This window comes from Phaethon lepturus, unplaced genomic scaffold (genome assembly GCF_000687285.1).
Source record: "Phaethon lepturus isolate BGI_N335 unplaced genomic scaffold, ASM68728v1 scaffold12135, whole genome shotgun sequence".
NCBI lineage: Eukaryota > Metazoa > Chordata > Aves > Phaethontiformes > Phaethontidae > Phaethon > Phaethon lepturus.
In genome coordinates, this window is record NW_010542698.1 from 24,031 (window position 1) to 40,101 (window position 16,071).

General features: G+C 39.8%; 1 protein-coding gene across 1 annotated transcript in view; it reads right to left on the bottom strand.

Moving 5' to 3' along the window:
* Positions 1-723: 723 nt before the first annotated feature.
* Positions 724-16,071, bottom strand: part of KCNQ3 (potassium voltage-gated channel, KQT-like subfamily, member 3) — a gene marked incomplete at its 5' end in the record, with an annotated part of 35,066 nt that continues 19,718 nt past the window's right edge. The window contains 6 exons of the mRNA XM_010288119.1: positions 724-1,544; positions 3,712-3,796; positions 5,606-5,704; positions 8,274-8,405; positions 10,833-10,935; positions 11,985-12,172. Coding sequence (XP_010286421.1) covers positions 807-1,544; positions 3,712-3,796; positions 5,606-5,704; positions 8,274-8,405; positions 10,833-10,935; positions 11,985-12,172 — 1,345 coding nt within the window. The remainder of the gene's footprint in view (positions 1,545-3,711; positions 3,797-5,605; positions 5,705-8,273; positions 8,406-10,832; positions 10,936-11,984; positions 12,173-16,071) is intronic.

The following is a 16,071-nucleotide window of genomic DNA, read 5'->3' on the forward strand; positions in this document are numbered from 1 at the left end:
TGGAACAGAAAGAAAATTTGGCCCCATAAGTAGCAAATGGGCTTAGCAAAAGATTTTCTACAAAACAGCACTGTAGTCACATTTCAAGCAATTTTACAAACACTAGTGAAGATTTTCAAAGTAGTTTGAGGGATTATATTTACATTTTACAATAAATAAATACCCATGATCAATCCCAGAAGGTGGCTTTGATAATTTTAAATTCTACCCCTAATTTCATTTTGACTTGTATTTCACGGGTAATTGTATAAGAGAACACATGAGAATTGTTTAGTTCACAAAACCATTTCAGTAAGGTCATTTCCTTTGACTCAGCTTTTTCCTGCTTTGAATATTAGATGTTTTTGGCTAGGTTGGTTAGACATTGATTTACTTATATTGGAAAATGGATTCAGATGTTGTGTTTCCACAAAGGGATATTGCTCCTGAAAATATTTTTACTTTGCTGCTCTGTTTATAAAATGTAGCAAGGACCGCCATATCTTGCCTCTTATCAATTCACCATTGTTGTATTGAAGAGTATCAGATAGATATGTATCATAGAAGAAATCAGCTGTACCATTTATATAGGGTAAAGTCATGCAAACCATGCTCAAAACTAAGCTCCTTAGTTTTGGTAGCATGAAAAAAACTGCATTAGTAAACTGTATGAAATGGTGCAGAATGACTACCACTAATATCACATGCATCTTACGCAGCCATTGGTGTTTTGAACTAGTAAGCTTTGGGTGTAGAGTAAGTGAGATATACAAAGTATGCTTACATTACATGGAGAAGTCAACCAGTGACTGCCCCCACACGCACTTTTAAACTGGCTTATTTGAAGGGGTCCATATTGAATCTGAAATCCCATCTCCTGTAGAAGACAAAGGCATGGAGCCACTTGGTGTAAAAGGGTCGGTGTCTGTGTCCGTTTCCCCCTCTGCTAGGTAGCGTTTCTCTCTCATCCATGCCGATCCCCCACTGGGGCCAAATGGGAAGTCATCTCTCTCTTGGGAGATACTGAAGCCACTTGGGGAGCGCTCAAGTTCCTCATGGTTGACGGAGAGAAGGGATAATGGAGTATCACTGTCTCTTGTCAAGCTCCTCCTCTGCCTTGGAGACACCTTATCTGAGTAAGGGCTTTGTAGGTCTCCTTGAGAGTGGTAGCTAACCTGGGAGTCCATTAATGTAAATATAGGCAAAACTGTTGGCCTTTCTGCATATGAAGTTGAGGAAGGTGTGGCTTGCAGTTTGCCAGAGTTTTGCCCAGCGATTGATAAAGGTTGTGAATGAGTCATGTGACCACGTGCTGAGAAACCATAAGGACTGACTTTGTTGACTGGAACCTGCTGGAAGTTGTAAGGAGTTTCATGAGCACACTGCTCAGTGTATTTATATATTATTGTTTTTAATTCAGAATATTTGTTGTCTTCTCTTTTCTCCTTTGCAGGAGAAGCAGTTTCTTTTAATGGACTTATCTCAGCGACTTGTATTTGCAGCTGTTCCATATGATGCATATGCATATCAACAAGAAAATCCAGTTTCTTCCCCATGTCATTAACCTGAAAAATACCAATGTTATAATATTGTCTCCAGTCAATGAAAGAGTCAATGCTTCTATAGGTGCACTGCCCCCAGCAATGGTGTGCTGCCATCTTTATTGGTCATGAAGGTAATTATGGGAAGTTCTATGGGAAGTTCAGGACTTTCCCTTGGAAGTGGGACTGCAGTGGATGCCAGATTATCCTCTGACTGCCTCAGATTAAGATGACCAGTCCCTATGAACTCTGCCAAAAAAATTCTTACTGTTGCTAGATATTTGGCAGTCCAGCATCCAATAGCAGCCTACAACCAAGGTCTTGATACTCTACGGTAAGTAGCTATTACCAAAATACAACAGGTGGAATTACCTTTGCACACAGACCTATTCTCTAACTGTTAATAGTCCCACAACATCAGGGTTAAATACCAGGACTCATTTCCTTTCTCTTTTGATGGTACCTTGTGCCTGAACATTTACATTCCATGAAACAAATTGATGTGAATCAATTCCACTTGCCTCCATCTTAGTCATGTATTTAAAAATGAGTGTCTTAACTTGCTAAACAATAGGTTAGGATGCACAAAGAGAGACCAAAAATACCTGTGGAGGCAACCCTTTGGAGTGCCAGACCCTGCAAAAGAATCATAGAATCATAGAATGCTTTGGGTCGGAAGAGAACTTTGAAGGCCATCTAGTCCAACCCCTGCAATAAGCAGGGACATCTTCAACTAGATCAGGTTGCTCACAGCCCCGTCCAACCTGACCTGGAATGTTGCCAGGGATGGGGCATCTACCACCTCTCTGGGCAACATCTTCCACTGTTTCACCACCCTCATTGTGAAAAATTTCTTCCTTATAGCTAGCCTCAATCTGCCCTCTTTCAGTTTAAAGCCATGACCCCTTGTCCTATCACAGCAGGCCCTGCTAAAAAGTCTGTTCCCATCTTTCTTAGAAGCCCCTTTTAAGTACTGGAAGGCTGCAATAAGGTCTCCCCGGAGCCTTCTCTTCTCCAGGCTGAACAACCCCAACTCTCTCAGCCTGTCCTCACAGCAGAGCTGTTCCATCCCTCTGATCATTTCTGTGGCCTCCTCTGGACCCACTCCAAAAGGCCTGTGTCTTCCCCATGCTGAGGCTCCAGAGCTGGACGCAGCACTGCAGGGGGGGCCTCACCAGAGCAGAGCAGAGGGGCAGAATCACCTCCCTCAACCTGCTGGCCACGCTGCTTTGGATGCAGCCCAGGGTATGGTTGGCCTGGGCTGTGAGCACCCATTGCCAGCTCATGTCCAGCTTTTCATCCACCAGGACCCCAAATCCTTTTCGGCAGGGCTGCTTTCCATCCCTTCATCCCCCAGCCTGTATTGATACCAGGGGTTGCCCTGACCCAGGTGGAGGACCCTGCCCTTGGCCTTGTTGATCATCATGGGGTTTACCCGGGCACATTCTTCAAGCTTGTCCAGGTCCTACTGGATGGCATCCCGTTCCTCAGCCATGTCAACCGCACCACTCAGCTTGGTGTCATCTGCAAATTTGCTGAGGGTGCACTCGATCCCACTATGTCATTGATGAAGGTGTTAAAGAGTACTGGTCCCAGTACAGACTCCTGAGGGACACTGCTCATCATCAATCTCCATTTGGACATTGAGCCATTGACCACCACCCTCTGGATGCGATCATCCAACCAATTCCTCATCCACCCAACAGTGCACCCATCAAATCCATCTCTCTCCTATTTAGAGAGAAGGATGTTTTGGGGGACCATGTCAAAGGCCTTACAGAAGTCCAGATAGATGATGTTTGTAGCTATTCCCTTGTCCACTGATGTGGTCACTCCATCCTAGAAGGCCACTAGGTCACAAGAAGGTGGTGTTCACAGCAGAACACCAGACGTGATGAGTATGGAGTTCAAAGGAGTGAAAAAGTCCCATCTAAACATTATGGTTAGGGTCTTGCTGCCGAATATAACGATATTCATTCAACAGGTTTCAAAATGCACACTTCACAGGTAATTAAATTATTTAATTAAAAACTAAGAACATAGTTTTGTGATCATTAGTACAAGATCTGTCCGAGTCTTGATCACCAACAGTACAAATCTGCCTGTGTCAGACACTCATACAGAATTTATGTCAGCTTTATCATTTCTGTACAAGCACCTCAGCCTCCATCACTGTCATGACATCACATACCTGTCGTTCAACTTTAACAAATTTGCCCATCATACTTTGGTCTTCAGTATCTGCTGTAGATGCTTTGGCTACATATGGATCATTTCTATAAAGAATTAATAACTCTATTAGTGTTTCATTTTTCTTCGCATCACAGTGAGTAATTTGTATCAGAAAACAGAATTACCCCCTTGGTGTTACATTCATATAAGTCCTTGGAGGCCCGCTTCAGAAAAGATTGAATTTAATTATTTATCACACAAACAGGAGCAAAAGTCTATTCTATGTGATTCCAATGCATTTCTTAAAAATGTATTCCTGATTTTTAATTTAAAATTGTTCAAAATTCAGATAAAGATTAAGAAAAAACAAAAGCAAACAAAAAGTTCAAAATGAAAGTGAAATTAATCTCAGACTTGGTGGAATAATTTCAGGTTTGTGAAAAATGTTGAGATAGTCTAGATAGTGGGTCTACAGATGGACACATGTTTTTAAATCTAATTCATCTTAATTAGTGTCTTTGAAGACTGAATCTGAGTTTCAATGATGAATGTTGGTTTGCTTTTTTTTCCCTCAAATTCATTAAACCAAACAGTAAGTGGCAGAGACTGGAAATGCTGAAAAGAGACAGTCTGGCCTTGAGATTTAAAGTAGATACCAGAATAAATTTTCTTCTGTGTAATTTCCTACTGCCATCAGATGGACTAACTTCAGGAGGTAAGAAGATGATCTCTGGTTGACTAAAGAACTTAGTTTTATAAATCCATGGGATCCGGGATGGTCATTATCAAGTTAAATCTTTATCTAAAGGATTCCAAACCAACCTCAGAGGAATCCATAATCTATGTCAAAGTCTAGGAAAAAAATTTGTAAGCATTTGTTCTTTAACATGACTTAGAACAAATATATCCTAAAACTTTTGTTTTAACAGGTCCAATTCTTTATGACAAAATTCAAAGAATAGCTGTGAATATATCTTACTAAAGCAGAAATTATAACTAAAACATGTCAGATTTTTCACATTGGGTTACTGATGATATCAGCTTGTTCAAATTTTGCAATCATCTGCTTTATTTCCCAAACGGTCACTGCCTCTACCATATATATAGGTCTCTCTCTTCACATTTACATGTTTTTAGATTTTTCACTGGGTGGGATAAACCAGATAGAGCCAAGTTAATTTATTTTCTGTAAGATTACTTTTGTTCTGAGCAACCGCAACAGCTTTGGGGACAGATTGTTGATGGTCTTGTGTGGTTCTTCATGGGTATTTATTGACAGATTGATAGTTGTAAATAACAGAAGAAATGTCATTTATTACTGAATTCTTGCCACCAGGAATGCAGCAATACAATAACATGCTGTAACTTTCACACCCAGAAAGCTGGTACTGCAATTTATTTTCAGTAATTCAGTAATTCTCACCAGTCATTGGTGAGCAGTAATTCTCACCAATCATTTAAAAGCAGCATCATTAAAACTCTGGGCTTGCCATTTGGTAAGGGCTATAATGAAACCTTTCTTCACATCAGGAAGATAACTGGTTTACCTTCAAATTGTTGGTGATTTTTATTGAGTTTTTAACTGGGTTTACTAGTTGAACATTAGAAATTCAGCACATCAGCAATCAAATGTACTTAATTCATATAAAATAACATTTCCAAACTGTGAAGAAGCTGACCTAGTCAAATAAGAAGCCATTAAGCTTAGATTTCCATCATAGAGTGTTCTTAGGGAAGCTAATATCTTTCTGGCTCAACATTTACACATATATACCTTGAAGCAAGTCATCCTCTCAGTATTATTACTTCAACAGTGTACTGGCTGGATGAATGAAGGGCATGCTTATTGGTAGGAATGAACTTTTTATTTTTCTGGTCTTGTCTGTGCAAAGTACTATGCGTAAAAAAATCACCTGGGAGACTGTTGTGAAGGGTAAGAAAAAGCTCCTCCCTTTTGGAATTTCTTATGCTTGGGAGTAGATGGAGGTCCAGGTGTAAAAATCATATCTACTCTGAAAAAAAGAAAAGTGCAACTGCATAAGTCCATCTCTAATTTCTAATACATGATAGAAAATGCTATGCATCTCTGCAGCAAACAGTAGCAAAGATTCAAAAGGGAAGCACAATTCGGTTTGGTAACATATTGAAGGTCATGTTGTGTTTGTTCTGTTCTGGGTCCACAGTCAATACATTGAATTGCAATTACCTGGTAATTTCATGGTAATTAAGTTATTATCTAGCTCACCATTTCCAAACTTTGGCATTTGAAACACATGACTTCATTTCCTTCAAAGGAACTAAATAGTGTGATTGTCAAAATATCTCAATAACAGCTGCTCCTAAACATGTCAGGAGAGACCCATCAGGTTTTGTGCTGGGTAGTGAAAATCAGAATTTGTGAATGGTGGCAATTGTTGATACCCTTAATAAACCAATGACTTTCTAGCAGTTATTTTGCCTAATTATCAGTAATTTTTTTTTCTTTACTAATTGTTCTTTTGGTTTGAAATTTGTAACTATAAATGCAGTTTCACAAGAAATCCTACTTGAGTTTTTATTCGGAACAAACCCAAAAGTATTATTTGGGAGGCTCCAGCGTATTTAATTACACTGTTACTATAACAATATATTCTGTCATTTGGCATATCCAACTGCTCAGGTGCAAGCAAGCCTCTCTTCATTCAGCCCACATACCAAACCGACCAGGTGTCAGTCAGCACTAGTCCACAGAGCAGTTATCTATCTGTATTATCAGATGATCCATGCAGGTACATTGCATGGTTTCATGGTGCCCCATGGAATTTTGAAAATGGAACTTAAAAAAGCTCAAGGCAAACCACACAAAGCTAGATACTTGCTAGGCACCCAAGCATTGCTGGGCCATCAGTCAACGTCTCATCAAACTCCTATGGCATCTCACTATTCATAGACACAATGACCCACCTCCCTCATTTTGTCCAGTTACTATCAGTGGAGGTCTAGTCAACACAGTGAAGAAAATTTGGGGGAGAGTAAGGGAGATTCAACTGACCAAATGAAGGCACCTGGTTTAAGCAGGCATTAATTGTGCCATAAAAGCTATAATGTTGACTAGCTCTCTGTTAACTGTAAGAGGAATCTCACATGGCTTGCCAGGCTTACGTTTTTTCTTCCAAGACCTCCAAAAAGGTCTTCTCTGTATATGTGCAAAATGGTTGTTGAAATTTTGTGGTTCTTCCACTACTGGTGATTCTTTGTACTGGTACGTGGCATTGTTGAGCTGAACATTGCAGAGTTGAGGTTGTGCTGCGATTCTAGCCCAGACTCACCTGCCGTAACCACTGCGTGGGATGGACCTAATCATGTCAGGCACCTTTACTGCTGCTAGGACTCAAGTGAGTATCTGAGAGGGTCTCTGCTGTCCAAAATCACACCACACCTCAGTCTGAGGTAAAGGAAGGATCTCCAGTATAAGGCATGTAGACCTCACCATAGATAGGTGCAGATTTCTAACATCATGAGCCCTCCTTGACTTCCTGAGTTCAAAAAGATATTACTGCATTGAAACCGAAGACCATGTGATGCAGAGCTCATTTTATAGAGTAACAATGTTTTTTTGTTGTATATCATTAAAGACAGCCGCTTTTCTAGAGCAATATTAGTGACGTAGGAACGAGACGTTATATACTCCAAAATGATGTAGCCCAGTACATGGAAAAGCAGTTTGAAACAAGAAATTATGAAATTCAATAGAGGACCAGAGCAGCCTTACAAAGAAAAGGTAAGTCTAGATAAGGTCCAAATGTGCAGCAAGAGTTTCAATCGCTCAGGCCATTCTTAAGAGAAATCAGGGTTATATCTGCCTGGCGTTTTGCTGTTTAGAGTGACTGGAGGGGCTCAGGGAATGTGGACAGTGCTGTGCTGAGGCTGAACGGCTGAACTAATACAGCTTCACGCATATACACACACATGCACCCAAACCCAGACAAGCTTACTAGCCCAAGCTCTGACCTGTGCCCATGGTTCAGCATGCAAGCAGCACAAATTTTTGTAGACGCGCCTCAAAGGCACATCGGGCGATGAGTCACTTCTGTGAGGAAACAACTGTGGGAGCAGATTGCACCTGAACAGTCACAAAAGGCAGGAAATTCCTTTTTTTTTCCATATAGGTCAATTTATACCTGAGTGAAGTGGGTGTAAAACCTTCTATGCTGAGGTATTTTTGTACTTGTATGAGATGTTTCACCAGGCATGGGTCAGCAGAGAAAGCTCATGTAAAGAAACTATTGCATTTATTTAACATCAGTAAAAAGGGGAGAAGGGGAGAAACTTGACCGTAATCAAATAAGGCAACGGTCAAGAACATTCACATTTTTTACTCCGATTTCCTTGTTCTAAATATAAGCCAGTGGTCTCTTCTGCTGCAGTTACCCCTGCCAGCTGCTCGCTTGCCTTCATTCTTTGGGGAGAAGACTTTCCTATTGACCAGGTACGCTATGCAAAGACATAGCTTCTGGGTGACCTTGTATGCAAATAGGCCAACAATGCTTTTATTTTGCCAGCACAGCTATACATTTTTCCCATTTACCACAGGACTCTTACCTTGACTGAAGATACTTTATTCTGGAAAGCATATCAAGATGCCCTGCTGAGTATTGCTCTATCACATCCTTGACATCATAAGGCCTCAAAGTCTCCTTGAATTTTTTTTTATAGAGACGAAACTGTAGTATTCTGCATCATAAACAGAAAAATTACTAACTTATATAAGTTCCATAATGATAATTTGCAGTTTCATCGAATAATTGATAAATAGTCTAGATGTCTGAAGATTGAGCATGTTATTTCAAAACAAGGCAATAAAACATAAACAGAGAATCTGGTAAATATATAATGGTTAGCTTTTTATAATTAATAGGCTAAAACAAATTATACACACAAAATGTCTTTTTCAGCACTATCATCATAACCAGGCATAGCTACAAGATCATACGTGGAATTTGATTTTGAACAACACAAACCACAGGAGATTTTGAAGCTGTGAAGCTGAAGCTGCTTTTTTTATGCTTCAGCCTATTATAAAGCTAATTTATTGTATCGATAATGCTGAATCATTTTCAGCTTGGTTTTCATTTTGCACCTGGGAAAGTTTCAGATAGGAAATGTTAATTACATAGAAATGTGGAAGTTAAGAAGTTAGCAGCAGTTCAAGTTGTGGAGAAAAGAAAAAGTGTTAGAACTGCCTAAGGTGTCCTTGAAAAAAACAGCAGTATAACATTATTGTCATTGTTGTAACAATAATAATAATATAATTTCTGTTATTGAATGTCCTAGTAATTAATAACAGAATTCTTACAATAAGGCCCAGTGCTGGCCAAAGCACTTGAAAACTTTTTTTCATTCTTTTCTGTTTATACATTAGTTTACACTGTTATATCTTGGTAGATGAAACAAATACACAAGAAATATATGTTAGGAATGAAAAACATTTTGTTTCTTTAATCTGTTTTAGGCTTGGGATCCACGCGTTTGCTTACTTGATAGAGTTTCCATGTTCTTAATGGTCTGAATTGCGGAACCGCTGTCATCTGTTAAGATTCTGACCTGTTTTTTATCCAAGGTCAGTGGGTTTTTTTAACCTTTTTAAAAGTTGTATAAACTTTCCTTTAGCAAAGATAATTCTATTATGACTTTTTAAGGGTTTTCAAATCTTTAACTCTGTTGCTTATAAATCTTTCAAGATTTCAAAATTATATTTATGCCTATTATAACCGAACTACATATGATAACAGTAAAACTATAGTTAAAAAAACACCCATAAATTAAAAATAGGAATCACACTGTTAGCAACTGCAATTTAAAGTCTCCTTGATCATGACCCTGAACACTTATTAAGGGTTTTGCCTGAAAGAATGACTTCCCATTAGCATTCAGAGTCTGGGTAAACTATAGAAGAAAAAAAAAAAAAAAGCCTGGCTCATGATTGAGTTTAAAGGGAAATTGCATGAGTCAATTAGATTTGCGCAGGATGTGGGAAAGGTAGTTTTGCAAAAGTAATAATAGCATGTTTCATGGAGATGGGGATGGGGACGGCAGACAAACCAGATGTACAGTCTGTGTTTGAAAGCAAGCAGGTATCAGGGAAAGAAAGGGAAAACTGTGGAGGAAGAAGGGATGGAGAATCTTCCAGCGGGAGGGAAGCAGCCATGGGTAACATGAGCAAAGGCTGTGGGACATGGCTTTCAGCAGGCTTGAGAAAATTGGGTATTTTTAATGACTGGTTCTGCTGCACCCAACTGGAAAAGAACCAGGAGAATATATGTTATGGTTATATACATATATGTTCATATGCTTGTAACAATCTTCCTTGAAGCTTTTCTAAGAAGATAATTTTGGGGCACTCCAGACTTGTAGTATTTCACCTGGAAGGTAGTAACAGCCTGTCCCAGATCTTAACAGCTTCTGAAATAAAAAACAATTGCAATAAAAGTAGGGTATTTTCCTATGGGGCATTTTTCAAGGGAAGAGAGTAAGAAACACTGAGTGGAGGAGTAACAGAACATCAGTGAATGAATTCTATGTGCTTGATGTGCTAAACACATTATCAAGCCTTACTAGGAGTTTTCTAACCCTAGGTTAATGTCTTTTATGATATGAAAACAGAGGTGACACATGTTGTAAGCTGAAGACTGCTGAAATGGAGACCTCATCATCTATTAAAATATGACAGCTGAAAAATATATTGCATACTCATACAATTGTGAATAAGAGTTGAGTCAGCTGAAAGTTTATTGTTATGCAAAAATTGCAGTTTTACTTAAATACTACAGTCACTAAATTGAGTAAGATACTATATTTATAGCATATTTTAATGAGGAACTATGTAAAATAAAATTTAATAACAAAAAAATTTATGGAATATCTTGCAAAAGTAGCATGATCAATGTTACCGAAAAAATATTTCCTTTCTGCTTATTTTCAATAAGGACTTTAAATAGGGTCTGTGCTTTTCAATATACCTGGAATTATCTGATCTATTGCATTTTAAAAAAGTAATCACAGCAACAATGAATCAACATGTAGCAACACGGCAATGTGATTTCCTGAAGCATAAGCATTCGAAGTCAAAGCAAAGCATCGAGGACCATCAGCGACATTTACCTGACAGCTCGGATGGCTGTCTTAAATGTGGGGATCATATCTTCCATAAGGAAGTCGCTACTGTCGCCTCTCTCTTCTGCCATGGGTTCCCCTGTTCCTGCATCTGCAAAGCAGGCCAAAAAAAGCTGTGTGAACACCTGACCACACAATCTTTAGAGGGAGGTCTGGCTAACTAAAGCACTTACATGAAGTAAGTGTAATTTAGTAAAGGAATGCCTCTTGCAGGTTCCTCTTTCTCTGGTCAGCTCTTGAAAGCGATTTCATAATTCTGCTGGGACAGCTGTAAAACGTATTATTTGAGGGATCTCTCTGATTCCAGCATTTCTGAAACTTGGGAATTTTTCTTTCTTTTCAATGGATTTAGAAGCCCCCACTTTTAGGAGCTTTTACAATGATAAATCTTTGCCAAAATTATTTTATGTAAGGCTAAAACAGGTGTAGAAGCTATAGGGCAAGTTCTCCTCCCACTTGCACTACTTGGAGCTCATGTAGCTTCATGGAAGAGGATAATCAAGTTCCCAGTGTGGACACCCAGACTACATCCAGTAGTAGTAGTAGTCTGCCCAGTGTGCACTGATGCCAGCTGGCACAATAAAGGAGAAATTGTTATTTAGAGACCATTTAGACACTATAGACAATAAGAGGAAAATGTGTGCCCAGGGAAACTGAGAGGAAAAATGCCCTATGATGTTGCATGGACACCCGAAGGAAATCTGTTGAGGGGCAGCAGTCTTAGGGAGAGTGGAAGGGAAGCAGCTGTTGACTCTACAAAACCAGGTTTTAAGAGATTGCAGTGAGGAGATATTTGAGATGCTGGGACACAGGCTAGTGCAGGGCTGGATGCAGTCTAGGACTGAGCTACCTTAGCATAACATCACTGCCCTGTGTGCCCTCTTGTTCCAGGTCAAATAGGTTGATTACACCACTGGCTATATCCCATATTGATGGCTGTTTTCTGGAGGGTTATTGTCTTATTTCAACCACTGTGTTGCCTGGACTCCAGCAGTCATTTCCTGGAGCTTCCCCAAACGTGCCAGGAACCAGCCATGCTTGGCCCAGAAAGTCACAAACCTTCAACAGAAGATGCAGAGGAACAAAGTAAAATGAGGAGAACAGGGGATGGATAGAAAGTAATCAACACAGATGGGCTACCTTCTGAGCTTTGCCAAAAAGCGTACGCTTTCATTCGGAATGCAGTGCGAAAACGCTCCTTATTATTCAAGACAACATTCTTAGGCTCTTTTGAAGGACTTTCTTCAATGGCATCTACATTCAGAGGGGTAAATAGCTTTCCTTTAGTATTGGTACCACGAACCCGATCCAAGAGACCCAGCTTTTGGCTACAAAATAAGCAAAAGTAATCATTTTCCTCCTTTGTACACGTTTAACTTGTTTTCATGATGCTTTAAGTATATAATGGGCTAAATAAATGTTTTGTACACAAGGACACTGCTGGGGCTACCGTAATACATCAATATCTTCATAAGCAACAGCTAAGCTCCACAAATAATTAACTGCTTTTTATGAGCATTTTTTGTACCAGTGTTGAAAATGTTACCAGGGTCTTGCTATCCTCTCTATGTAATGTATCACAGTGCTTCAGCTCCAGTAGCACGTTGGAAGCATTAGATTTATTATTAAGAAGAGAAACGCCACTACTTAGGCAGTTATATTGTCTAACGATAAGGATGCTTGGCCTTTCCTGTTCAGTGCTTTCTTTAACTACTGGGTCTGTGGCAGGCTATTAAATGCATAGCTCATGCATAGCCAGGAGTAAAAGAAAGGTAGACATGCTGTGAACCAAATAAATTACCAGTAAAACACTGGAAAGGCATTGCCAAGCAATTGCTAGGTACGTGGTAGGGCAGGCTACCCAGTTCTTTCCACCGTTCACTTTCAGTCACCTCTCACTATACTAGAAATTAAGGTCACTTATACGAATTGTAGTAAAGTGACATATCTTGTTCCTCTGATAATTCCTTGCACTGTCCTCTTACAGATTTACTGACTAAAGATGTTTTTTCCTTCTGTGACAACACGTAGCTAGAAATGCATCTACCTGCATCTCACGAGCATCAGTTACCCTTCTGACAGCCTGACGACTTTACGACTTGAAGACAATTACTAATGCCTATGAAAAGAGCAACACAAAAGGAATTTGCTAGTGAGTGTATCAGCTTAAATATGAACTCTGAACTCTTCATAGGTGATAGATGATGTAATTATTTGATTTGCTTGTTCACTTTGCTGCTTAAATATTTGTCAGTTGCATGTGGGGTTAGGTCATGGGAAGCAAGCCTGTGTTTTAACCCGTTCCTGGACATTGCAGTGTGGGACAGCTCTGGCGAGAGGTGAATTGTGCACATACTTTGAAGAGGCACTTAGGTGCAGGAGAGAAGGGCAGGCAGGTCGAGTTGGGGGAGAGGAGAAGCCACTGCAGCTCTCAGGTTTCTGAGAGCCACAGATGGGAGCAGAGCTGAAGGACGGACAGCAGTAGTGACCAGAAGAAAGAGATTTCAGGGGTGTGCAGAGAGGTGTCTGCGCAGGGTGCTCAGCTGAAGCCTCTAAGCTTGCGGGCAAGGAGAGACAAACGTGAGCAGGGTGCACCATGCAACTTATAGTGGACAAAGATGGAGGCTTGTGTGCAGACCATGTAAGTGAAGGGTCTCACTCACAGAACTACTCATTCTCTATTTAAGGAGCTATTTTGGTCAGACGGATTGCTTTTGTGTTCTAGCATCTCTGGTGTCACTGGTGCACCTCTTTGAAAGGAGGACCTATTTCTATCTCAGGGCTCTGTGACAGTATCTCTCCACAATGGAAGTTCCTAGGACATTCCTCTTAAAATAATAAAGACAAGATGGATCTAAAGACACATATCATGACTCCGCAGCTTTCATAAGAGTGCTGACTCTAGTAGGAATACTGCAGTTTACAGCATACAAAATTCCTACGTGATCTGAACACTGAACATCACAGCTGTTGCAGGTTTTTGTGTGGTGGTTTTTTTAATAGGACTTATTGGGGCTCTCATCTCTAGTATCTGTTTCTGATTAATATATCTTTGACCCAGAAGGTAATGAACTATGGGCTTCCCTGTCACAAAAGATGGAAGCACTAAACCTTTGCCTAGGATGTTTTTTCAGGCCTTCTGAATTTTCTTGTTGAAACATGACAATGCTTGTGAATGCAATTTCTGCAGCCTAGTAAATTCAGACACTTGCCCTGTCATTGCACGTAGGAAGTGTAGACGTGTGTGCAAGTATGGAAGTGGCAACTAAGAACGACTTGTGTGAGTATGGAGACACACTGCTGTATCAGCAACACCAGGACTGAAGTCAACAGTGTGAGATGATAAAAGCATGGGTTTGAGTGAAGAATTAGAGCAATCTAAGTGAATGGTATTAGTATTACCCAGACTTTGCCCTAATGTGATTTCCTGAGGAATTCATGGCATGGAGAAAAGACAAGAAAAGCACAAACAAATGTATAAAGCAAAAATCAGAGTTTACTTCCTTCTTTGTAGAAAAACATGAGATGTTACTTGTTTACATCTGTGGTAAATTAGTCTTCATGGAATGTGTAGGGCAGTCTCATGTCTGGTCTTATGCACTTGTTTAAAAAGTGGTTTCCACAGTGCTTGCTTTTGGGTTAGAATCTTGATCTGGTTGATCCACCAAGGTGCTCTGATGGTGAGTGCAGGGTCCCAACAAGTGGTTTGCGTTCTATTAAGGTAGGGAGAATCCCATGATCTCTCTTCTGCATCACTATCATTTCTCTATTCTTTCAGAGGCCACGTTTGAGAGCAGTAGTGCTTTACAAGACATATGTCTTAAGTCCATGGCATTTCTGTGACATCTGGATTCTTCAAGCACTCAGCTGCCATATATAGGAAAAATATATACAGGAGAAGATGACAGCTAATGAGCAAGTTTTGAAAGGGCATGAAAAATAAGCGTGGGGAAGTAAAAGTCAACTGAATGAGTTGCGTGTGCTTTTGGGGGGTGAAGTAGGGAAAAAGAAATTCTCATGTCTCAATAGTAACAAACCCAAAGTTTGAAGGAGGAATTAATTTCAAGAAGGATGGTCAAGAAGAGCCTGGAATCATGGCACATCACTGAAAAGAACTTTAATGTAAAGAACTGCACCAAAAGTCTAGCTCAGTGATAACAATGAGTCAGCCAGGCAATATAAACTGATGGGCATGAAGATGTTCGAGGGAGTGAGCTTGTGAGGTCTTCAATGTGAAGAAAAACAGCAATTACGCATGTTTAGCATCACGGTGATATTTGTAGACTGAAGGAGACTGTGAAATAAGCTACAAGAAAGAAGAAACTGAAGCAGTTTTAAGATAATAGATCTATTCAGTAATAACAAAATGAAGACATTTTTCCCTAGATCTGAAAAAATTGTGTGCACAACAGGCTTGTTGTGGAGATCAGCTTTTCCTTGTGGGGCGATTAACAGGTGACCATGATAGATGAAGTTCAAAATGAAAGCAGAGACTATAGTCCACCTATTCTTCAGGATTTCAAGCTTGATCATCTTGGTTCAAGATCTTCCAGGATGAGAAGGAAGCTCCTAGAAGGATGAAATCTAGCAATGAAACTCAGATGATTTCAGATGACGAGGTGATTTTCTCAAAGGCAAGAAGTGGTCACACACTACACATTGGCTTCGAGCAATGTATTAAATGTCACAAGATTTGGTTTAGTTACACTACAGAGAAGTTCTCAAGAGAAGAATATATTTAAGGCAGAGAAACTGAAAGACAAAGAAGCAGAAAAATTGGTTAGACAGCGGATTCCTAATGTTTGTAAATAGCAGTTTAATACTGTATTAGAAGAATGGAGTTGTTGTTGTATATGGCTTCTGACTCTCTCTCCAGAAACTTTCTTGGTCCTTCAAAATACATATCCAGATCTCTCAAAGTTTGCCCCTTAAAAGTCCTGTAAGAACTGCCTTCCGTACCAAAAGACAAGGAGGCATAAAGTGCATTGCAAGGAAATATAGGGATCAGACCCACAGGAAAAGGGTCAGTGGATAATGGGAAGTATCCAAAACATTAATCTTGCAGATTTTTTCTCCCAATATAGGACAGAAATATAGTCAATGTATGCAGAATTCTCCACCATGGAGCTATATAAGAATAGGAGTGATCAAGATTTTATATCCTCCTCATAGATCAAAACAGATCAAAAATATTCCTCGGCATTCAGCACAAAAGGCTACTTATTTG